We start from the raw sequence: 25,365 nt of genomic DNA, 5'->3' as shown, positions 1-25,365 counted from the left end.
AGAGAATATAATGTACATCTGGTGCTTCACAATTTTGAATAAAATCTCAGGATTGATAAATATTGAAGAAAATTTTTGTTTTTAAGATATTTTTGAAGTATGGAAAATAAGCACATCTGTGCAGAAAGTACATAAGATTATTATATATACTAAAGTGTAAATTATTTTCATGTGTAATAAACTTTCGATTCTGTTATAACCATGAGTTTTATTTAACAGGTGTTCCATTTGGTTTAAAAAATACTTCAAGTCTCAGGCCCTTAAATCTACTCCAGGTAAACCTGAAATACTGCTTTTGATTAAATTTTTTATACATTGACTTTTTTTCTAAACAATGTATATATGTATCAGCACTTGAAATTCTGAGGTCTGTTTAGAATCTTCTAAGGGTGTGGTTATTATTGCTACCTTTGTATGATCAAGTGGATAAAAAAGAATCAGTATCCTATATACCACACTTAGGCTCCAGTAGTCCTGCCTAATTATGAACTAGCTGTGCTAGTGGGGAGAATTTACACCTACCAAGGGGGATACTTGCCTACAATAATAGTAGTGGGTATATTTAGAAAATAACTGCTTTCCCAACAGATATTTTATGTGTACATATATGTAATACTATTTTTTGTGCTTGAAGGAGATTTTAAAAATAGGTATGTGGTTCACACCTATAATACCAGCACTTTGGGAGGCCCAGGTGGGTGGATTGCTTGAGCTCAGGAGTTCAAGACTAGCCTGGGCAATATGGTAAAACCCCATCACTACAAAAAATTAGCCAGGCATGCGCCTGTAATCCCAGATCCTTGAGAGGCTGAAGTGGGAGGATCACTTGAGCCCAGGAAGTCACGGCTGTAGTGAGCTGATGTTGCATCACTGCACTCCAGCCTGTGCAGCAGAGTGAGTCCTGTCTCAAAGGAAAAAAAGGGGGGGTGAATTTACAACATTCCTGGTCATATGCTAGGTCGTCCTCTAATTTAAAGAAGGAGTAAGCTCTTAGTGTAATAGTTTGGCAAATAGATAGACATGAATATAAAGATCTGTATATATGACATAGCAGAGCTATGGATTGATGGGAAATGACAATAACAGATCAGCCACCCTGGCACTCAGAAATAACAGATTGGGAAATTCTCATTAGAGCTAAAATTTAAAACTTATTGCTTATACACGATGCATGTGTTTGCAGACAGTAATTGTATAACAATGTACTTATAATATGGACAAGCCCACAAATTGCATTTGTTTAGCCTACCTTCCGGCATATTGCTGTTGAAATTTTTTAGAGATTAGTCTCACTGTTAACAGGAATGGAAATCCTTTAGTTTGTTGTATTTTTCTACATTTATTATGTACTGATTGAGGATGGAACATTTGACCTGTGCTATGTCCAAATTTACCTAATAATGAGCTGTGATGGATATAGATAGATATTTTGACCCAAGGATTTTTTTTTTTTTTTTTTTTTTTTAACTATACAGACCTAAGAGTTCTATATTTGGTATTTTTTTGGACAAGGACCTCAAAGTGGTCTATATATAAACCCCTCTAGCTTAAAATGGGAAAACTTATTTGTTTTTTGGTGTATTTGAAAAGTATTGTTTTTCTTTTTAACCTGGAGTTTTATGAGTGCTTCTTGAAAAATTCTTTTTTAAATTTGAATTAATTACATTCAAATTACATTTCCATTTTAAGCTATAGGGGTTTATATATGGACCACTTTGAGGTCCTTGTCCAAAAAAATACCAAATATAGAACTCTTAGGTCTGTATAGTAAAAAAAAAAAATCCTTGGGTCAAAGTATCTATCTATATCCATCACAGCTCATCATTAGGTAAATTTGAACATAGCATAGGTCAAATGTTCTATCCTCAATCAGTACATAATAAATGTAGAAAAATATAACAAACTAAAGGATTTCCATTCCTGTTAACACTGAGACTGATCTCTAAGAAAATTTCAACAATTTAGATGTCCATATTTATTTTGAAAACCACTACTTTCTCTGTCAGACATAAAAAGTAGTGGTCTTCCAAATAAATATGGACATCTAAATGCACTTTCTTTTCAGGGTTGAGATTCCTCACTGTGTTATATAAAAGATGGTGTATAATTTTGTGTTTTTGGCAAAACTAGAACAAATTTGTGGGGGTTAGCTTTTCGTAGTATACGTTTCTTATTCATAAGCTGCTTGTTTGTACTTTATAATGTATTTAATGCTCTTTTGTATTAATGTATAAAAAGAATGAAATAAAAAGTAGCATTTGAATTGGGATAGCTAACTACTAACTTGAAGCAGAAAGATTTATGTTTAAGAGTATTAACATACTTGGGAACCCAAATAGGACTTAAAAATTGCCTCTAAATATATCTTTTTTTTAAGGGCAGCCAACTTGTTTTTTGTTCACCTGTTTCCTCAATAACTAAAAGAATGACAAATAGCAAATGATCCAAAAATATTTGTAGAATAAATTTAAATATTTGGTATAAAATGTGAAATTGGTTAATTTTTGTTTGAATTCTTAATAGCTTCCAGGTGGTTCACTTATTTTTAACACTCTGCAGCAGCAGCAACAGCAGCTTTCTCAGTTTACACCACAGCAACCTCAGCAGCCCACAACTTCTAGTCCTCAACAGCCAGGAGAGCAGGTATGTTTTTACATCAAATTTATAACATTTTCTGGTATATTTCAAGCATACTTCACCTGCTTTGTTAGTGTAAACATTTCCTGTACTGTTTTTATTAACAGTGGTAGCAATCAGCTATTGGGTATGTATTCCTAATATAACAGTCCTACCATACTGAATAGATGCTATCACCCGTATCTTGCATAGTAGGAATGAGATTCAGATAAATGGCTTGCTCATAGCCATACAGTGAGTGGCCAAGCCAGACATTCAAACCTAGGTCCTTCTGCCCGTATCACTCATACATTTTCTACCCCATCATTATCTTTCTGTTTTTAGGATTTCATTGCTATTAGAATAGAGACATCCCTATTATTATAAAATGTAGGGCAGTGGGAACACACACAAAACAAATGTGTACACTGCCAAAGAGAATGAAATTGAATAAGAACTGCAATAAATGACAGTAGAAGGAAGTACAAGTGTTTCTAAACTTTGGGTACACTGGAGTAATCTGACAAACTAAAAAATACTGATTCCTGGGTCCCACATGTAAGTTTTTCTATCTCACAAATTATATGAAATATTCACCATTCCTTTTGCCCAATTTCCCCCAGCTAAGACTTAGTTGGATAAAGCTCATTTTCTAATAAGAGTCCTCAGGAAGGGCACATTCAAAGCTTACCATTTTTTAATTCTAACCACATTAAAGATTGTTTGGCTAGATATAAAATCTTTGATTTTCTTTCAAAAAAATTAATTGTAAAATACACATAAAATTTACCATTTTAACTGCTTCAGTGTGCAGTTCAGTAGTGTTTTGTGTTCACATTGTTGTGCAACAGATTTCTATTATAGAACTTTTTCCATCTTGTAAAAATGAAACTATATCCAGTAATAACAACTATTTCTTTTATTTTCTTGAGATGGAGTCTTGCTGTGTCACCCAGCCTGGAGTGCAGTGGCGTGATCCTGGCTTACTGCAACCTTCACCTCTCGGGTTCAAGCAATTCTCTGCCTCAGCCTTCCCAAGTACCTGGAATTAATTACAGGGCACCTGCCACCATGCCTGGCTAATTTTTTTTTTTTGTATTTTTAGTAGAGACAGGGTTTCACCATTTGGCCAGTCTTGTCTTGAACTCTAGACCTCGTGATCCACCCACCGCGGTCTCCCAAACAACTCTTTATTTCCTCCCCCTGCACCCTGGGCCACTATTCTACTTTGTATCAGTTTGACTACTCAAGATACCTCATATAAATGCAGTCATATAGTTATTTGTCCTTTTGTGTCTGACTTATTTCACTTAGCATAAAGTCTTCAAGGAAACTTCACGTTATAGCATATGTCAGAATTTTTTTTTCATGCTGAATAATACTTGTAAATACCATATTTTGTATATACCGTATTCATCCACTGATGAATGGATAAACAAGGTACTTGGGTACCTTCCACCTTTTGGCTGTTGTAAATAATGCTAGTATGAATGTGGGTGTACAATTATCTCCTTGAGACCCTGCTTTCAACTCTTTTGGATATATACCCAGAAGTCAGATTGCTGGTTCATGGGGTAATTTTTAAATTTTTTAAGAAGCATCATACTGTTTGTTCCATAGTGGCTATACCATTTTACATCATTCCCATCAACAACACACAAAGATCACAATTTGTCCAAATCTTTGTCAACACTTATTATTTTCTGGTGGTGGTTGGGTCTTTGGGGATTTTGCCTTTTCTTTTTTTTTTTTCTTTTTTTTTTTAGCAGCCATCCTAATGGGTGTGAAGTGATAATCTCATTGTGGTTTTGATTAACCATTTTCCTTAACGGTTAGTGGTGTGGAGCATCTTTTCAGATGCATGTTGGCCATTTGTATATCATCTTTGGAGAAAAGCCTATTCAAGTCCCTTGCCCATTTTTTTTTTTTGTCAGATTACTTTTTGTTGTTGTTGAATTGTAGGAGTTCTTTATTCTTTATGTACACATAACAGATGTTGATTCACAGATACATGGGTTGTCTTTTCACTCTTGATTGTATCCATTGCACAAGTTTTTTTTATTTTAATGTAGTTCATTCTCTCTTTTTACTTTTCTTGCCTGTGCTTTTGGTATCATATTGAAGATCATTGCCAAATGCAATGTACTGAAGTGTTTTCACTTGTTTCCTTCTAAATGTTCTCTAGTTTTAGGTCTCCTTTAAATTTATTAAAAATGCTTCCTACTGTTGATTTGCTTTGTATGTTTTTAAGAAATCTGATGCCAGTCTAATTATCTTGCTATTGTAAATTTATTTAAGCAGTTTGCCTAGAAGACTGCCCTGAATGTTCGTCTAATATTTTCACTAGGATGTGTGTCAGAATTGATTTTTCCATGTTTTTCCTTTGGGTCCTTTTAGTGTGTAGAGTCAGTTCTTTATTTCCGGAATGTTTTCTTGATGATAGTTTGTAGTTTCATAAGTGGAAGCTTAGATTATTGTGTTGAGGTCATTCTTTTCTAAAATAAACATTTAATGTTATGTATTTCCTTCTCAGTACTGCTTAAGCTACTTTCCACAAATTTTGATATGCCGTGCCTTCATTTTGTTCCATAGAATTTTCTGTCTTATGGATTCCTCTTAAATGAGTTATTTAGATATGTTTGATTTCTAAATACTTGGAAATTTTCCAAATATCTTTCTGTAGTTGATTTCTAGTTTATATCCACTGTGGTCTGAAAACATTTTTGGTCCTTTTAAGTTTGTTGAGGTTTGTTGAGGGCTTGAGAATGTGATCTGTCTTGATGAATTCTCCACATATGCTTGAAAAAAAATGCATATTCTGCTGTTAGGAGTGTTCTGTATTAGATCAGGGTATTTGATGGTATCGTTCAGGTCTTCTATATACTTTTCTTTCTACATGTTTTATCAGTTACTGAGAGAAGTTTTGAGGTCTTCAAACAAAACTGGAAATTTCTATTTCTCCTTTTGCTAAAGGTTGTTTTTTGAGCCCATATTTTTACCTGAGTATACATTTAGGATTGTTATATCCTTGATTAATTTATCCTTATCATTAACAAATGACCTTTATCTTAGGGTAATATTTCTTGTTTCTTTATTTTGATTAATGTTAGCGTAGTACATCTTTTTTCATCCTTTTAGTTTTAGCCTGAGTTCTTTTATTTCTTAGTGTTTATTTTTCTTCTTCAAAATGTTTGTTTAATCGTTATTTCTCCTTGTTTGAATATTCCATTTATGGTGGTGGCTTACAGTCTACCTTAGGTTTGTGGAGTGTTTTGGGGGGAAATTTATATCACTGCTAGTTTTTTTTGCATTTTGAGCTTTTTTGTTTTATCAGAGCTCCATTTTGGTGGTGATGTGGTCTGCCTTATTCTGTTGTTCATTTCATGAACTGGGTTCCAAATTTAGTAACATACCCTCCTTTCAGCTATGTGCTCTTTTGTCCAATCTCTATCTCCAGGGAGTTCCCCTCAAGATAAATGTAACTTTTGAAATGTTTGGCTTGCCATTATATACTGAAATGTTACTTCAGACACTATTTTAGGTGGTACCAAAGGATGTCTTCTGCAGAGCAAAAGTTTTTAATTCTCTGAAGTCTCAGTTAACAGTATCTTTCCTTTATGGAAAATGCTTTAGGTATCTTGTCTCAGAACTCTTTACTTAGCCCTAGGTCCCAAAGATTTTCTCTTGTTTTTTTCTAACAGTTTTATAGTTTCCTATTTTGAACCCATGATCCCTTTTCAGTTAATTCTTGTACAAGTTGTGCAACTTAGGTCCTTTTTTTGTTTGTTGGTTTGGTTTTTTTGGTTTTGTCTATCAATATCCAAGCTATCCTTTCTGAATTACTTTTGCACCTTTGTTAAAAGTCAGTTGGGTCCATCCGGGTGGGTCTATTTCTAGGTTCCCTGTTCTGTTTCATTAATCTATATGTCTGTTCCTTAACCAATACCACACTGTCTTGTTCACTGTATGAGTCTTAAAATTGGGCAGTTTTTTCTCACATATCATTTTTCAAAATTGTTGTAGCTAATGTAGGTTTTCTACCTTTCCATATAAATTTTAGAATCATCTTGTCTATATCTACAAAAATCTTGCTGGCATTTCTAAAGGAATTGAGTTAAACCTGTTGATCAATTTGGGGAAGAACTGCCGTCTTTATGATGTGAGTCTTCCAGTACATGAACATAGTATGTCTTTATCTAGGCCAAAGTTAATGTTTTGTAGTTTTTGGTATAAAAGTACTGTACATGTTTTCTTAGACTTAAGATTCATACCTAAGCTTTTCTTTTTTTTTTTTTTGAGCAATTGTGAATGGTATTTATTTTACTTTTCACATGTTCATTACCAATATATGTAGTGCTGACTTTCGTATGTTCATCTTGTATTGTGCCCTCTTACTGAACTAACTTACTACTTCTAGGAGCTTTTTTGGAGATTGCTTAGGATTTTCTACAGACAGTTGTGCCATTTGCAAATAAGGACAATTTTACTTTTTCCTATAAAATCTATATGCCTTTTATTTCCTTTTCTTGACTTAGGCTGCTGACCAAAAGTTTCAGTACTATGGTTATGTTACAAAGGGTGTTTGAAGCTTTAGAAAACTGTTACCATGAAGCTTTGTAAAAGCCATAGGCATTATGAAGGTAGTATCAATCAATCAATAAATACAGATGCACTGAAAAATAAGTTTTCTCTGTTCAAATACTATAAATTTATTCTTGCTTATTCTAAATACCTTTGAAGTCTTTTCCTTGTTATTCTTTTTACAAGACTAGTCTAATACTGATACTTTCTTTCATACAGGAAAAATACTTATTTACCAGCTCAAATTTGTTTTTCCTTCTTGTTCAAGTCATTTATTAATTTGTTTATTCAGGGTTCTGAACAAGGTTCAGCCAGTCAAGAACAGGCCTTATCTGCTCAGCAAGCTGCTGTTATTAACCTTACTGGAGTAGGAAGTTTTATGCAGTCACAGGCAGCTGGTAGGTATCTTCATAACTTTATATGCTGAATTTAGTAAACATATCTGTTTGGGATCTCACCACTTAAATTACTTTCTTTTCCTTCCCTTGCAAACAGTAAACAGGAAAAAGAAAAGCTATATTTAATGTGTGAACTATTAAATTAATGGCTAAGTTTTTTTTTCATTAATTTGATAGTGGATTAATTAAAAAGAGCTTTGACCTAACATAATTACCACAGTTGTATTTTCCTTATGTTACAGTTTACTGGCAAAATTTAATAATTATCCAATTTACTAGGAAGTTACTAGAGCTGTTTTCAGTGTTTGCCAGTAGTTATCTTAATTAATAACTTTTCAGTTTTCCTGGGTTAAGACTGAATTTTTCTACATTGCATAATCTTTTGTCTTATTCTCGTAACTTGTAGTTGCATAAATGACTTAAGTCTTAATGGTCAGTAGCATAACTTCTGTAAGCCACTTTAATCACTTAAAAAAAAAGATTAAATTACTTCTCAACACATCCAGCAGTAAATGGTGAACTAAAGATTTAGTCTTAATGAATATTATCTTGTCAGCTGAAGATGATAATTCTAACTTCATACTTAATTAAAACAGTAAGCCACATGTATAAGAAAACTATGATAGAGTTTGAGGATTGAATGAGTGACTGTTGTCAGCATCTTAAGTTATCACTGTGGGCTTACTATGATACCTTTAGAAGTCCTTTAGAATAATCAAGATCTTTATTTTGGCAGTAAGTAATCCTTACATAAAAGTTTCAATTTAGAGATAATGAATTCCCAAATGTAAGTTTATGTAAATATGTACCATTATCAGACCAGTTGTGAATTTCCGAAAACAGCTGTAGTATAATTTAGTAGAAAGGACCTCTAGTTTGAAAAATCATGAGAATGTTCCTAGCCACAGACTTGCCACTTAAACCATGTTGGCCTTAAACTTCCTCATACACAAAATGAGTGTTGAACTGATTACTGTGGTCCCACTCAGCTGAAAAATAACAATGCTCAGTCTCAGTTCACCACCTTTGTTGTCAATAGTCGGATATTCATTGCAGCATCTTTTGTTTAAAGCAATTGTCTGTCTACCAGTTTTGTTGTTACAATAGTTTAGATTTCTTCCATCTCCCTTTTCCTACTTTTGTTGGTTATATTTCAAAAATAATGTACTCTTCTAAACAAAATAGCACCAGTATCAAATTCCATACAGCTGCAAGAGGAGAGGTTCAGTGCTTTGACACATAATGCACTCCCTTCTCTTCTTGTGTCCAGTAAATTCCATAATCAGTGGTACCCTCAACTAACAGGAGACTATATACTAAATTTATTCTGAAATGTCTACGATTTGATACTTAAGATTAATCATACTGCTAACTTTTCTATTATTTCATTTTCTATGTTGTCCTTTTCTAACCCTGGTAGCCTTCAAACTTTTTGACTGCCCTGCTTTCCCCTTCTCCTCTCTGTAGTGTTGTCTCAGCTTGGCTCTGCCGAGAACAGACCTGAGCAAAGCCTTCCTCAGCAGAGATTCCAGCTCTCCTCTGCCTTTCAACAGCAGCAACAGATACAAGTAATCCAGCAACTTCACTCTGATTACATTTTTAAAGATACTCAGCTCCAAAAGTACCTCAAAATAACTTGCTTTAGTTTTATCTGACTGTCTTTTAAGACTATACAGTAATTGGTAAATAATTTAGCAAATTTTAAAGTCTGACATTTTAGCCAGTCAACTTGGAGCACTGAATATATTTTGTACATTTAAGCCATACTTTCTAACTTAAAATTTTTCATGAAGTGCTGGTGGCACATTAACATACATTTTCCTAGTATGCAGTATATTTTGAAATAGACAGTTTTAAATGCCAATTGTTAACTTTCTAATATTTTACTGCAGAAAAGTGTTCCTGTTAGTAAATGTCATACCTGTTTATTTAGAAAAATGTTATACCATAATTTTAGGAAGGAAAGTCAGCATTGTTATAGTTGACTATCTTGATATTCAGGGTTGTTTTATGTTGCTATAAACTATCATTATACAACAAAATGGTAACTGAAGTTGCTGAGTTACTACAATATAGACTGGCAGGGCAAAGTAACAATTTTGAAGTTTGCCAAGAATCATTTTTAAAGCCCTCAGCAGGCTTCTGTGCCACTGGTGCTGTTTGACTGTGCATTGTCTCAATGTGGTATAGTCCCTTTTGTTATCTTGGTGCTTTCTCCCTTTTTCAGTTTTGTTGTTTTCATCACTCTCAGGAAAAGAACCTTTCCACACCTGCCTGCATTTAACATAACTCGATTTTTTTCCCTCCCTTTTGCAGCAGTTGCGATTCTTGCAGCATCAAATGGCTATGGCAGCAGCAGCAGCACAAACAGCTCAGCTACATCGTCATCGGCATACAGGCAGCCAGTCAAAAAGTAAAATGAAGAGAGGCACGCCAACCACTCCAAAATTCTGAGTCTTGCATTTTTTTTTTCCTTTTTTAAAAACACAAGAGCATTGAATCAAAAGGATTGAGTTTCTACTTCCTTTTTGTTTTTTTTTTTAATGTGTCAGTATTTTACATTGCTAGATGTACAAACTTTATACAGAAGCACAACCTTATCATTTTTAAATAAAAACAGGGAAATGGTTTAACAAACTAGCGTTGGTTTGCCTAAGTCATTGCTTTTTAAAAATGGTTTCACTATACATAATATATATGGAAGTGACCTAAGAAATACTGGAAATATCTTTCAGAAGAATGTAGTTTGAGATTTATTTAGTACAAAACATTTGTGCACAGTGTTAACAAATACAGTTTTTACAAATCTGTTTTGAAAATGTGGTGGATATTTATTTGGGTTTGATACTCTTAATTACTTCATCCATCAATTTTTTAACTTCTTTGTGTCTTGTAACTGCTCGGCTCATACAGTCCTGAAGTTTAGCTCCAGTTAGCCCGCTTCCACCTGAAAAATTATTTTGCCAATACTTACACTAATGTCATGTCAAATTATAAAACAAAAAAACTGGATAATGTAAATCAGGATACAGTCTCAAGATCTTCAAGTTAGTTAGTTCAGTTTATCAAGACCTCCAAGTGATTCTAATGTATGTCTTAAGTTTAAGAACCACTGACATACACCATAAAGATGTAAGAAAATTTGAGGTAGCTAAGAAACGACAGTAAACTTAAATTAGGTAAATAAAATATCCCATATTCCATTTGACCCTCCCTAATTTAAAGCTCACACCGAGTTTTCATCTACATATGTTTAGGACTGAAGTGGCAGGAACATGCCTGGTTTGTGAAGACAACAGAGCTTGCCTTCCTCATCCATTACTATTGTTAAGGTTCCTGTTGCCAGATGTTCCTCCTCTCCAGTAGGATCAACTATAAGCAAAGTGCTATAAAAAGAAAAAAGTGTAAGTTTATCAATCCATGGAACAAATTTTACTTTAAAAATACTAAACATAATATCAGCCTCCCAAGTAGCTGAAATTACAGGCACACAGCATCACGCCCGGCTAATTTTTGTATTTTTAGTAGAGACAGGGTTTCACCATGTTGGCCAGGCTGGTCTCCAGTTCCTGACCTCAGGTGATCTCTGGCCTCGGGCTCCCAAAGTGCTGGGATTACAGGAGTGAGCCACCATGCCTGTGGCCCTGCTTTTCTATTTCTGAACATGCTAAAATCCTTGTAAAATACTGAAGATACCTTCAGGTAAATCTTTAGTGAAAGAATTGGAAAATTAACATTACACAGGTATAAGTAAACCAAGGAACAGGTAAAAGGAACACAACTGATCATCCAATTCAGGATGCTTATGAAAGCAAACAGGTTGACTAGAAATAATTGTGCAGGAACAAGTATAAACTGAAGTGTTGATAGAAAACTAGGATGTGGGGTCACTAAGCATTTCTGAAGAGTTAGAATGCTGAACATCAATTACCCTAAATATAGAAAATTTTAAAGTAAGTTTGATTAACTTACTCATCAAACACAGCAAAGGAAGTTGCAACTGGATGAGTTCTAATATTCAAATAACTTTTCTTCTTTAAATTAACTTCTGCTAAAGCAGTTTCTTCATTTATAGTTACTTCAGGCAACTGTACTAAGAAAAGGCAAATTTGTAAAGTAAGTCTAACGGACAAATGGTTTCTAAGCTTTTTTTTTTTTTAATTCACCTTTGCCTCAATTTAAGTTGCCCAAAATGTTCCTTTTTAAAAAGCACCTTACAGCGACTAAGGTAAATACAGAGGATATACACTGCATTTCACAGCATCTGACATTCCTACCTAGTGCTTACTGCATAATTTTTTTTTAAAGTTTAAGAAGTCAAAATGATTTGCTTTTTTAATTTTTAGAGAGGGTATTGCTATGTTGCCCAGACTAGGATTGAATTCCTAGCAATCCTCCTGCCTCAACCTCCCCAGTAGCTGGGCCTATAGGCATGTGCCACTGCACCCATTTTTGAAATAAAAATGATTGCTAATAGATAACATGTCTAGCTAATCTATATCTGCCAGGTCCTGTTTTAAGCATTTTCACATTTTCACTGTATTCATGAGGATACTGGCAGATCTTCACCAATCACCTAGCCAGAAGTTAAACTCTTAACTCCCTCCCCAACCAATATTTTGGAAAGGAACGAAGTCCTAACCTAAGTAGATGGGTACAGTCAAAGCAGCAATCTTAAATGGCATTCAGTTAAGAGAATTTACAACAATCAACTATATTTGGAAAGTCATGTCAGTATTACATTCATTAATTTGGAAGCATATGAAAGTAAATGTACATGAAAAGTTACACAAAACATTCTAAACCATTTGTGGAAATACTGTCTTTTTTTAAAGGCTGCTTACCATTTTTTAAAGCTGCTAACAAAGCAAATGTGCAGGCATCCAAAATGTTTCCATCATAGTCAAGGCAAATGAGATCACAGTATAGAACCCAGGCAAGCTAAAACAGAATTAACACAAAAGAAAATTAAAGCCTTCTAATGGGAAGAACCACAGAACCCTTGGTTAAACAAGCAAGATAATCTTTAAGGCTCGGAAACCTTAAGAAAATGCTTTACCTTTGTAAAGTAGAAAATCAAAAGAAAGTAGACAGGTTTGGTAAAAGCTGGCTTTTGATTACCAAGCTGACAAATGGCAAACTTGTCCATTTCCTTTAATGGAGCTACAGATAGAGAAGAATTTCCATTCTTATTGCGAGGTTACAGATGAGGGAGATGGTTTTGAAAGCCCTAGCTAAAATTCAGAAGGCGCCTTCCCATAATGCATGAAATGTTTAGGTTTTACAGTGCTAATGTATCAGTTTATGTGATCTGGTAGGAAAGCCTCTCTAGTTTCTAATCAACCTAGTTTTACATTTTCAAACAGACTTTTGGAATCTACTGTATGGATTCACCGTAAACATACGTTAACATGATTAGCAATTAATCTGCTGCAAAGAATAAAAAATGAACTTTTCTCTAAAAGTTAAGGGGGAAAAAATTACTTCAGTTAAAAAGGTAGCTCCCAGATTCAATAAGTTAGTCAAACTTGTTTTTTATAAACAATATGGTTCATTTAGAGAATTACAGAGTAAGAAATTACTGAATCTCTAAAATCTGTAGACAGTCATATTTAAGGCTACTCTGATTGGTTGTTTTAATTTTCTTATTCACTTTCCCCCTCAAAAAATCCCTTTAGAATTAATAAGAACTTAGAAACTTCTCTATTCCTCTTACCTTTCCTGGAGAAATGCATAAGTCCTCTTTCTGAATTATCTGTGAACTTGATTTAATGACAAAGAGCAAAGTAAGTGAAAAGTCGAAAACTATCTGAAAATGAAATATAGTAAGATTTTATATATATGGTGCTCTTACTTTTCAATGACATCTGCAATGAACTGGCTAGCCACTTGGGCTTCTTCTCCAGGAGGTCCAGACCGGAATCTCGATGAACACAGGGGTGGTAGATCCACATTAGGAACTGAAAGAAACACTCTGCAGCTATGAACAAAACTTTTAACTTCTGGATTACTCATGGGTTAAAGGTATTATCCACAGCAAAGGCAACCATGGCCATGGATAGGGTTTTCTGAGTAGAACACATTGGAACATTAGAGTTATATTCTGTTTGTTCTCTGTAAGACACCCAGGCTTAGATAAAATGAAATTTATATTTTTCTTTTTTCCCCATATGCATTTTTAAAAAATCTATTTTAGGCCTTAATTCTCCCAAATCCTTCACAAAAGTTTTCCTGGTATCTTTCAAAACACCTCAATCTGTAACTGAAGATAGCTCCTCTGTTTTTCTTATTTAAAAAAATGTTGGTTTCTATCGTAAAGAACAGATAGTTCCAAGACAAAAAAAAAATAGCAGTTGTATAAAGTAAAGAATCTTTATGGAAACAAAAAGTGTGCAGTGACAGTTCTCTGACTAAAAAGAAATTCCATTCTATTTTTTTTTCTTTTGAGACAGGGTCTCACTCTGTCACTCAGGCTGAAATACAATGACATGATCACAGTTCACTGTAGCCTCGACAAGCCGGGCTCAAGCAATCTTCCTGCTTCAGCTTCCCAAGTAGCTGGGACACAGGTGTGCACTGGCACATCCAGCTAACTTTATTTTTTGTAGAGACGGGGGTCTCCTTTGTTGCCCAGGCTGGTCAAACTCCTGTGCTAAAGCGATCCTGCCGCCTTATCTCCCAAAGTGCTGGGATTACAGGTATGAGTCACCATACCTGGCCAAAATTCTATTTTCTTACTTCGTGACATATGAATGTATAAACAAGAATTGAGAAAGCAAGTTTGATAAAGGTCAAATGTATGAAATTCTATATCCTGCTATTATGCTATCTTTTACTAACACATACACGGAAAACTTTTGAAGAATGTGTTTTATTCCTAAATATTTCTGAATATTAGGAATAATTCTCTTTACATCAACTCAACTAGTAAGACTTAACTAAAATTATCAAAATGTGTTAAAAGTATTTGTATTACAATTACAAAATCATTTAACTTACCAACATATCCTTTATCAGGGGCATCTGTTGGTGGTGCTGCAAATTCCTATAGTAGCAAAGAAATATTTCCTATTGAAAGAAGGTACTAAAAAATTATGAAGACAATTCAGCATTGGTGCTGCTGATCCTCACAATAGCTCTACAAGATAACAAGGTACTATAGTACAGTGGACTACATTACAGTGCTGCTCAACATTACCTGGAGATCTTTTAAAAAATACTAACTGGGTTTGTGCCCCTACCCAGTAGCCAAGAATCTGAATTTATTCCCCAGATGATACAGCCACATTTAGGAACTGCTGCTTTAGTGGTAAAGAGCAAAAGCTTAGCCAGGCCTGGTGGCTCACACCTGTTATCCTAGCACTTTGGGAGGCGAGGCAGGCAGATCACCTGAGGTTAGGAGTTTTGAGACCAGCCTCGCCAACGTGGCAAACAACATGGCCATCTCTCTACTAAAAATACCAAAAATAGCCAGGCACAGTGGCAGGCGACTGTAATCCCAGCTACTTGGGAAGCCGATGCAGGAGAATCACTTGAACCCGGGAGGCAGAGGTTGCAGTGAGCCAAGATCATGCCACTGTACTCTAGCCTGGGTGACAGGGCCAGACTCCGTCTCAAGGGAAAAAAAAAAAAGCAAAAGCTCTGTAATCACTAAGCCAGTTCAAATTTCAGAGCCACACTCACTGAGACTTTAGGCAAGTTACTTAACCTCTAACCTTAAACTCCTCATCTGTCAAATGGGAAGAAAACAGTGTCTACTCCTAGGGAATACTAATAAGGGCCAAATGAGATACAGCTGTTAAATCCCAGGCATAAAACCTGGCAAGGAGGGAGTTCTCAAATCTTACTGTTATATATCACTCTAGGTTTACCAAGGAAGAATCTCAACTGAGGTTAAATAACACAGGGTGTAGTGTAGTCAAAGAAACACAGGCTTTGGATTCAGATTTATATTTTAAGTTTTACTTATGCGTCTTATGTACATGGACAGGTTACTGAACCTCATTTATAAAACAGGAGGTGGAGAGAAAGAACAAATGATTGTTGTAAGGATTAAAGTGGATAATTCTGTAAAGCACCTAAGCACCTAAAAAAGTGTCTGGAACATAACAGGTACTTAGTAAATAGTAGCCATTATTCTCTCAAATTTTTCAACAATTTTAATTTTCTACACATTTACACACATTACATGTCATCACCGGCTAAAAGGATGTCACCAAAAGTCTCTGTTAATTTCTCAAATGATATAACCAAATTTTTTAAGAGTGATTAAGATTTTAAAAGTTATTTCATTTTGGTACATTTGACAAATGTTCAATTAGTCATTAAGCTTGGGTCATATTATCTAACACTCATAGTGAAAGTTCTTGGGAAATTAAAAACTGACACCCAACTGCCAAATCAACAGAATTATAGGTGTAAATTATAATCTAATAAATAGAGGAGGCTAATGTAGTAATTAAAATCTCAGTAGGACATATTTGTACCCACCGCTTTAACTCCACAGATTACTGTAGTATTTCCCAACTTCACTAAAGCAGAACCCTCTGCAGTACTAATTGAACCTGAAAAGATAAGCAAAATCAAAAGTCCATAAAAGGAAAACAGCTACAAAATTATCTACATAATCATTAAGTGTGTTAGTTTGCTGTGTATGATTATCTTGCTACACCTGTCAGTTGCTTATGAAAATGTATTTCAAGTTGGAATAATTGATTTTAAATTATATAAAACTTTTAAATTCGTGTTTAAATAATTACTCACCTGTCCTTGAATGTGTGTTAATCATTTTTCATTCAGTTACAGGGCTTTTGTACGGATAAAAAATCTCTTGACAAAAAAATCATCAAATCCTTTAAACAGGGAGAATTTGGCTGAAAAACTGTTGAGGTGGTTCAGAGACTAAAACTTGGGAATATCATACAGTTGAAAGTGGAAAATACATCCTTACCTATGTTGACAGTTGTGGTTCTGAATTCACCAAGTTCTCTTCCATCAGGACGGCAGTTCTCTTTCTAAATAAATATAATGTTTATATAAAAATATTCTACCTATTACATACTTTACATATCTATCACAAGTTTTACACACACCAGGGGAAACACATTAAATGTTACTTCAAATGGATTTATTTAAATTACTTGAAATTTATCTTTAAAAGAAGCCCATTGTTATCAAAAGGCATAACATGTACATAAACTTTACTCACCAGAAATCTCCTGTAATACTCCAGAGGTTCCACAGTTCTGAAACACATGTTACAAATATATCTGAGATAAATGATGAATCTTAACATAAATCCAGAAATGGGCAAAGCTCTTTAGAATGTGGTGATACAGCAGAAATTGCCACAATTTTTTTTCACAATTTTTAACAGTAATTCTAGAAAGTAAAAACCCTTGCAGTAGCAATCACATCCAATTGCTATTTTAACTCAGCTGTAATCGATTAGAAGATTGGCATCTAAAAGCCCTTTGAGTGAGCTCTTTAAGAGCGGATTAATCTAGGTGTCAGAAAAATCATGTCATTCTTGCTCTGAAACAAGGATTCAGAGTGATCTAGTGATCATGAAGAGAGATTATTTTCATAAACTAGTGAATATGAATAGTTAGATCGTACTAGATAACTCAGGAAACAAAAAAGGTACATCTTTATTTTCACTGTAACTGAAACTTAGTACATTCTTCAATTATGATTGGAGGCAATAAACGATTGTAACATTAGCAGTACCCGCAACTTTAACACAGAGACCACAGATGTATTCATTTGTGTACCGTATGTTTAGGCTGTTACTTTGAAATCCCACGAGGTACTACAAGACTCGTCACTAGATCTTGTTTAAGAAGGTAAATTTTAAAGCAAGTATATATACTACTATATCATGACTTCGGAGTTTATATTCATAGACAACTATTTCAACATAATGGGTTTCCTTTGGACTCCTATTTTATCAATTTTTTAAAAAACTTTAAGATAGGCTACACACACAAAAACCTTCCAAACGAGGCATGATTCTTTTAGATATAAATTACGGGAGAGGGAGAACCAGGCGGTATGTGGCTCTGACGCAACAATCTTTATGTATTTGTATGTATTTATTTTTTGAAACAAGAGTCTCACTCTGTTGCCCAGGCTGGAGTGCAGTGGCGGGATCTCGGCTCACTGCAACCTTCGCCTCCCGGGTTCAAGTGATTCTCCTGCCTTAGCCTCCCAAGTAGCTGGGATTACAGGCTCCCGCCACCACGCCCGGCTAATTTTTACATTTTTATTAGGGACAGGGATTCACCATGTAGAGCAGGCTGGTCTCGAACTCCTGATCCGCCCGCCTCGGACTTCCAAAGCGCTGGGATTACAGACGTGAGCCACCGCGCCAGGCCACAATCTTTAAAAGATTACAACTATGTCTCCTGGGACTGCACGTTCACTACACACCACGCTCACGAGCGCTCGCAGCGGGTATGGAATTCTACAGTCCTTTCATCTCCCGTTTCACTAGAGGAAAGAAGCCCTTTCTTTTCACTACGACCACCTCCAGGTCCTCCCACCCGTCGCCTGCTTCGACAAGGAAGGAAATGGCACTCCAAAAGGGTCGGGCTCCAGGTGAGAGAATCTCAGCTAAGAGTTAAAGGAAGCCGTCGTCAGCCAGGGTATAGAACTCGGCCCTCCGGCCGCCAACACTCACTTGAACCCAGCCGCCATCTTCCCGCCCGCGCGTCTGCGCCTGCGCTGCTCTTCGCCTGCGCGCCTGTTCCGCCACCGCACTTTCGACACGGATGCCCGAGCCGCTCACGTCGCAGGAAACGCCAAGGCGGGGACGCGACGAGAGGCCCGCCTTGGCTTAGACTTTATCCCGGCCAGACGCCCTTCTAGGTTTCCTTGCTTGGACGTATTTTGACGAATCTGCTGTTAGAGAAGTAGAAGGTGTCCTATAAAAAAGCTGGTGCTGTCACTCAGAATAAGGTCAATATTTTGGAGAAAATAGGGTTTCCAGCGAAGAATCAAGCATTGCGTGTAGCGCGTTATTCCAATGTTTCTGCGTCTTTTTTCTGGCTGTGACTTAGGCTAAGCCCTGACGTTGCCTCTTCCCTGGTCAAGGGCTCCCTGCTCCAGCACGTTGAGAAATCTGCTTTTAGGCGCTCATTATCCGCACCACGTTCTGCTCTGCAGGTCCTGGAGCTGGCTCCTAAGCATCAGCTTCTGTTGTAGACTGTGTCGTGCTTAAGGCTGCCATCTCTCTCCGACGTGAGGTTGCCAGATAAAATACAGGATACCAAGTTAAATTTGAATGTCTGATAAACAGCATTTTTTTTTTTTTTTAGCATGAGGATGCCCCAAATAGAGCATGCAATTAGTTGTTACCGGAACCTGGAGGGAGCTGGGAAGGCTTTACAGATAGATGGTGATGGTTGCACCGCATTGTGAATGTATTTAATGCCACTCACTATTGTAAAGTTAAAATGATTAAAATGGCAACTTTTGTTTTATTTTACCACAATTTATAAAAACTAATGTACTAGACCAGAAGCCTTTAACTGGATGAGTTGTGTAGTAGTATGTAAATATCTTAATAAGGCTGTTAAAAAAAGATTAGTTTTTTTTTTTTTTAATCTGAAATTCAAATTAAGTAGACAGCTTGCATACTTGCTAAACCTGGCGCGGTGCTAAGGGACCTAGCGCGTCTCTCCGCCGCCTGGGCGCCGAGCGCTCGAGAGCGGCAGGTTCTCCGCCTCGCCACGCGGGGGTGCTGCGGGCGACGAGCGAGGCCTCTCTGGCTGCGGGGCCGGGTCGCGCTTCCGCGTGTGTGTAGCTGCCTGATAGGGCGGGCGGCCCCGGCATGGAGGATGGCTCTGCTCCTGCTGCAGCTGGTGGTGCTCGGTGCGGCGCTTGTGGCCGCAGCCCTCGTACTGGTGAGAACAGAGGTTGGGGACCGGCGCGGGCCGGGGCTCACTGCTTTCCTTGAGTCTGCGGCTCCTCAGGCGTCCCCTCCTCCGCGCTACCCATTCTTAGACTTGTCCTTTTTCCCCTAGCTTCCCTCGAATTCCTGACCTGAGTTTCCTTTCCTGGAATTTCACTCCCCTTTTCTTCGGTTCTTTAATTCCCTTGGAACCTTATCTCTTTGTGTGCTCAGAGATTTTTCACACTGGGGCGCATGTCGCCTGGCACCGTCGCCGCTTCCCTCGCCCCTGGCGCCCGCGCCCCCTGCCCACCCGTTCTGTCGGCCTCGACCTCTCCCAAACTCCCTCCGGGACCTGCAGCCTCGGCAATTCTGCCCCACCCGGGGAGGTCTCGAGTCCCCAGAAGGGGTGTGCTCCCTAGCCTGCCCCCTTTGCTGATGGGGTTAAGCAAATAGGGGTGACGGTGCCCTGACGACAGCCATCCTTTACAGATGGAAATAAATCAGTGGATCGATGAGACCCACGGGTGAGCGAGAGAGACAGGCCTCAGGCCTCCTGATATTACTATGTCGGCGGGGGGTTAGGGGAAGCATTGTGTTCTAGAATTAAGCACCCTCAATATACTGTCCCTAAACAAGGCAGAACAATAGAATTCAAACTCGATTTTCTTTGCCGTTGCTCTCGAAACACAAAAACATTGTAAGCCCTTGCTGATTGTTAAGTGGCAGAAAATTGGCCAAGTGAACTCTCTCCCACATATTTTGGAATGAGCCTGCCATCTAGTTAGTAAAAGTGGAGAGGATTTCAGCTTCCTTGACATTCAGATTAGCCACCTAGACAGCACTGCCAGGACGACCACTCTGCCATCTTTTCTGAGGATGTGTAAATTTACAGTTTAGATAAAATGTGGTGCATCCTTACTTCTCTGTTGATAGTATCTGGGTGAGAGAGGAGTCCTCTCTTGCCCTGACAAGTGGAGACTTCAGGGTTTGGGGTTTTTTTGTTTTTTGAAGTTTTTGAGCAAACCAGGCTTGTTTGTTTGTTTGTTTTGGCGGGGTGCCGGGCGGGAAGTGGTGGTTTCACACATTCTTAGATCGAAGCTGCCTTACTTTGGGTCTTCTGCACAGATTTTATGAGATTGTACTGACGGTATGTGTTCCCAGTAGCTTGAAGTGATAAGAGCTACCATTTATTGAGTGCAGTACTTACTGTATGTTGAGTGTTGTACTTGGTTTAATAGGAATTATCTCATTAGATCTTTAAAACAACGCTATGACATATATGTTATCATCAGCGTTATTTTACTGGGGAGGAAACAGATTGGAGAAATGAGTTTCGTATACTCAAATGTCACACAATTAGTAGAACTTAGATTTTTTAAATGCCAGAGCAAGAAATCATTTAAAAAATAATTTTTCAAAACCTCATCTTGTCTTCATCTGTATCCACTCTCCATTCTTATTTTATCACAGTCTCAGCTCCTTTCTGAATTATTTTAAAACAACTTGAAGACATTTTATCTTTAAATCCTCAGCATTTATTTCTAACAGATAAGTTCTCTCTTTTAAAAATACCACAATAAAGTGGTCACAGATTTGAGTTTATTCTGTGATTTCAAATTCCTCCTCAGTTCACATCCCCTCACTTGTCTCATATATGTCTCAGTTTGTTCCAATCAGGATCCAGACAAGTGCCACACATTGTACTTCGTTGTTGTCTTGAGTCTCTTAATTTGTTAACAGTTTCTCCTCCCCTTTTTTTCTTTTCCTTGTCTTCAATATGATCATTCTTCCTGTAGAACTTCTCACAATTTGGATTTCTCTGAATGCATCCCCTTAATGCCTTTTAACATCGTCCTCTGTCTCGAATTTCCCATAAGCTGGTAGTTAGGATCTAGAGACTTGATCAGATACATACTTGATGTTTTTTTTTTAATCAAGAAAAAATCGTGAGGGATTTTTCTTCCATTCTCTCATGTCTCATCAGGAGTCATGTAAAGGCCAGTTGTCTCTGGTGTTAAGATGGACCTGCGGGTTCAAATGTTGCCAGCTAGACCCACCAGTTTATAAAGTTTGTCATCAGCCTAATGGTTTCAGTAGTCATTGAGGATCATTGCCTAAATGCTTTATTTTATTGTGGGTTGCAAAGTGAAATATTCTCATTGTATCCTTCATTTATTACCTAGAATTTTATAATGAAAGACAGCTCTTCGTTTACCCTGAAATACCTTTAATACATATAAAACATAAAATAAAAGGCAAATTTTTGAAATACTGATATGGTTCCCTGCCATCTTACCCAGTTTTTGTTTTCAGTACCATTGTGAATTCATGATTTACAGTATTTTTCGTGGTTTGATTCATTGCTAATTTTTTTTTAGTCGGGGGAGGTGGGAAGATAATCAGATCCTCACATCATAGGCCAGTGAGAGCCCCGTCGATTGACTGCTTTGTCCTTTTGGCACAGCCCTTATAATCTTTGATAGTGTCTTCACTTCCTAGTATGATATGCTATTCCACCATTCTACATTTCCTGCTCCAGATCTGAATCACTCATCCTTTTTGGAGCACTGCTGGCTTTTAGTAGGAAATTAAATTTGGAAATGAATCTAAACACTACTGTGCATAGTAGGAACTCTTCACCACTGTTCTGGATACTGCCTCTATGCTCCCACTAATCAAAAGGTATTCACTCTCGGTGTGTACCCAGTAGGATGTTAAAATTGGTCATTAAATTACAAATGAGTAGCATTCCAAAAATGTATAGATTGTTTTGAAAGCAGAAAGTGTACCAATACAAACAATGTTAAAAAGAATGGTTATTTCCAAAGCTTAGCTCCCAAGTGTATAAGGGAGCCTGTAAGTTAGATACGTCACAAAGTGCTGTATTCTGAATTCAAATTCGAGTTAAGTATCAAAAACATATTCTTAAACATTGTTCTTCCCTACCTGGTAGTCTGAGGAATCTTCCTTTTATATCTTGGGTCTGTCTGGTCCTGGATGGGAAGTCTGCCTCACCCTGTACATTCCACTGCAAAATGGATTTGTCCTGTCACATAGAGATTCCAAGCAAGGATACGACCTTACTGTATGTGTGTGTGTGTGTGTATGTGTGTGTCTATGCGTGTACACATGCTAAGGATCAGGGTTTTAAGGCATCTAAGAGTAGACTGGTCTTCATGTAGTGACTGATCCCTATTGTAGCTGGGATGATGGAGGCCTGGGGAATGATGACTAGGAAGAGACAGAGCCTCCCAAGGCATCAGCACCTTACTGATAGAAAAAAGGACAGTCATCCATTCATAGTAGGGGACTAGTTAGGGGACTCACTATTTAATTTTGGAGTCACCTCTATACCATTGTTAATAAACTAAAAACTGAGAGTGAATATTCAACTAAAAGAAAAGTAGATGATATATGCTAACATAAATATAGAAAAATCAGTAAAACATAATTTTTTTTTACATTTCTGCTTTTAGATTTCCATTGTTGCATTTATAACTGCTTCAAAAATGCCAGCACTCCATCAACATGAAGAAGAGAAGTTCTTCTTAAATGCCAAAGGCCAGAAAGAAACTTTACCCAGCATATGGGACTCACCTACTAAACAACTTTCTGTCATTGTGCCTTCATACAATGAAGAAAAACGGTGTAAGCCCTGTTTTGATTTTCTTTTTTTTTTTTTTTTTTTTTTTTTTTTTTGATAAAGGGTAGTTTGGAAAGAAAAGGAAATTTAAAGTATTTGACTTCACTATCTTTGCCAAAACATTGATAGATGTGGGCCGTGTTGTGTGCACCGTTGATAATTGTTGCAGTTCGGCAGAGACGGAAGTGAGTATTAGCTCTCATGAATAGGAGCAGCATCTTGAGGCAGTGGGGACTGATAAATGTTCTAAGAGGTAGTAAGGAAGATGTGGACAGAAGGCAGGATTCCAGATAGGAATGACCATTGAGAGAGTACCAGAGGGGCTTGTTAGATTATTGGGACTTTTTTCTGTATGTAAGCTGAATGTGCCGGGCTTGGAAAATCATTTTCAAAAGCGATTTTTAATATTTTTTTTCTTTAAGTGCCTGTGATGATGGATGAAGCTCTGGGCTATCTAGAGAAGAGACAGGTATCATGTTTTCTCTTTTAATATGATATCTCCAATTAAAATTAGACCAGGTCACCAACTTGTGGACCCCAAGCTAGATGCACTGTGAGAGGCAGTCCTGGCAGCACCCCGATCGCTGGGCCACCTGCTGCTTGGCTTGTTGCTATTCATAAGTCCGGCACATAGCACGCTACCTCCAGAGGCAGGTGGGTGACCCGGGACAAACCAGGAAGCTGAAATTTCTGTTTCTCTACTCTCCTACCTATTTTTATCCTCTCTTGCCTGATGACGTATTTAAAATTGAGTGGCAGTGTATGTCTGCAGACTTTGTATGATGCTACAATGCTGTTTTTACTTTTGTGACTTATAAGAAAAGGTATATTGTTGTTTTTGCTGTTAACTTTTATTTTATTCTTTTCTCTTTTTTTTAACTAACTTTGAATAAACAGAAAAACTAAGTCTGAATGAACAGAAAAAAGAGATATTTTTAAAAGACTTACACTGACATTGAAATGATTTTGTATTTCTTCAATATTCTCAAGAGTCTCCTCTCACATTTTCTTCCTCTTTCCCCTACATAAGAAGGGAAGTAATACACAGCCTTCTATTGTAACATTAGCTGCCACTGGAATCTCCTTGAAGGGATTAAGAATTAAGTGAATTCTTAGGAAAAAAAAAAGTTTTGATTTACTTTGCTTTTAGGTTTTTTGTGTAAAAGGGAAATAGAAGATTCACTGAAAGAGAAAGGCCTGTATTACTTAATTACTGACTCCAAAAATTCAATTTAGAGAAAAGAAGAAAGGAATTGAGCCCTTAATATATATGAGGCTTCTACCTCTCTAATTACCTATAATTTTCACATCTGCCACCTAGAGTAGATTATTCTGCTCTCTTTTTTTATTAAGAAAAAGGGCCCAAAAAGTTAAGTTGCCCAAGGTCATTAGGCTAAGAAATGCTGCAGCCAAGCAGTAATCTGTAGTCTCTAACTTCAAACCTCAGGAGCTTTTTCCTTGCACACTTGTAGCCTCTCAAATGTGCTGTAGCACCACAAGTACCTGGCTCCTTCCACCACCAGGGTACAAGGTAGACCAGGGGACAGCGAGGTGACTTGGAGAGATTGAGTCAATATTCACTGTCCACCTCCACCCAGGATCTCTCTCTTTTTTTTTTTACTTAGCCTTTTTATTTTATGCTGTTTGTGCCCTAATATTTATATTTAAATTTATATATATCAACACTAAAGCAGTTGTTTTTTAAATTATCGATGATTTTATTAGAATAATTTATGGCAGCTATGCCAAATTGTGTTATTTCCTTTTTGTTTATTGCAGAAACGAGATCCTGCATTCACTTATGAAGTGATAGTAGTTGATGATGGCAGTAAAGATCAGACTTCAAAGGTAAATACACTTGCTTTTAGAATTGACAATAGATAGAAAATAGAGAATAATTTTGCACATATGAAATCTCATTTTGATTCATCAGGGGACCCTAAAGCTGTGCCTAACACTCTCCATTGTTACAGCATAGATAGCAGAAAAAACAGATTTCATGTATGGGACTTCTCCATAAGACCAGGGAAGCTTTGAAGATCACCAGATAGGGAAGTAACATGCCTATTCACAGTTCCTCCTAACCTTGAGAGTAGGAACCTTCATTGCCTACCAATTTGTGCTTCATTTTTCCCTAAGCACAGTTTCTTTCTGCTCCATCTTGCTTTATAATTTTTAAAGCAGTCATGCAAATAGAAAGCTGCCTTCATACCAGCCACTGGCAATCAGGT

General features: G+C 36.9%; 3 protein-coding genes across 12 annotated transcripts in view; 2 read left to right on the top strand and 1 right to left on the bottom strand.

Moving 5' to 3' along the window:
• The window catches only part of SUPT20H (SPT20 homolog, SAGA complex component), a 48,865-nt gene extending 38,633 nt beyond the window's left edge, over positions 1-10,232 (top strand). For 5 of the 10 annotated variants that reach the window (XM_012465587.3, XM_012465592.3, XM_012465584.3 and 2 more), the window contains 5 exons: positions 220-275; positions 2,524-2,643; positions 7,490-7,595; positions 9,063-9,163; positions 9,912-10,232. In XM_012465587.3, the coding sequence (XP_012321010.2) occupies positions 220-275; positions 2,524-2,643; positions 7,490-7,595; positions 9,063-9,163; positions 9,912-10,049 (521 nt within the window). In that variant the 3' untranslated portion in view covers positions 10,050-10,232. The remainder of the gene's footprint in view (positions 1-219; positions 276-2,523; positions 2,644-7,489; positions 7,596-9,062; positions 9,164-9,911) is intronic. The other 5 variants (XM_012465593.3, XM_012465591.3, XM_021669296.2 and 2 more) reach the window with 2 other exon arrangements.
• A 92-nt stretch (positions 10,233-10,324) lies between these two features.
• Positions 10,325-18,336, bottom strand: EXOSC8 (exosome component 8). The gene is made up of 11 exons (XM_012465596.2): positions 18,277-18,336; positions 16,804-16,840; positions 16,546-16,609; positions 16,086-16,159; positions 14,595-14,640; positions 13,450-13,555; positions 13,312-13,357; positions 12,440-12,536; positions 11,568-11,688; positions 10,875-10,981; positions 10,325-10,542 (listed from the first exon to the last, which is right to left on the bottom strand). Exons 1-11 carry the CDS (start codon positions 18,291-18,293, stop codon positions 10,427-10,429), a joined length of 831 nt encoding a protein of 276 aa, XP_012321019.1. The 5' UTR covers positions 18,294-18,336; the 3' UTR covers positions 10,325-10,426.
• Positions 18,337-19,392: 1,056 nt separating this feature from the next.
• ALG5 (ALG5 dolichyl-phosphate beta-glucosyltransferase) overlaps positions 19,393-25,365 on the top strand; it is a 47,902-nt gene continuing 41,929 nt past the window's right edge. The window contains exons 1-4 of the mRNA XM_012465582.2: positions 19,393-19,501; positions 22,968-23,139; positions 23,557-23,603; positions 24,914-24,982. Of these exons, the coding sequence (XP_012321005.1) occupies positions 19,436-19,501; positions 22,968-23,139; positions 23,557-23,603; positions 24,914-24,982 (354 nt within the window). The 5' untranslated portion in view covers positions 19,393-19,435. The remainder of the gene's footprint in view (positions 19,502-22,967; positions 23,140-23,556; positions 23,604-24,913; positions 24,983-25,365) is intronic.

Source organism: Aotus nancymaae, unplaced genomic scaffold, assembly GCF_030222135.1.
Source record: "Aotus nancymaae isolate 86718 unplaced genomic scaffold, 86718_ANA_hifiasm-v0.15.2.pri h1tg000043l, whole genome shotgun sequence".
NCBI classification, from domain to species: Eukaryota; Metazoa; Chordata; class Mammalia; order Primates; family Aotidae; genus Aotus; species Aotus nancymaae.
The sequence above is the reverse complement of the archived record's forward strand: the minus strand, read 5'-3'. Positions and strand labels throughout refer to the sequence as shown.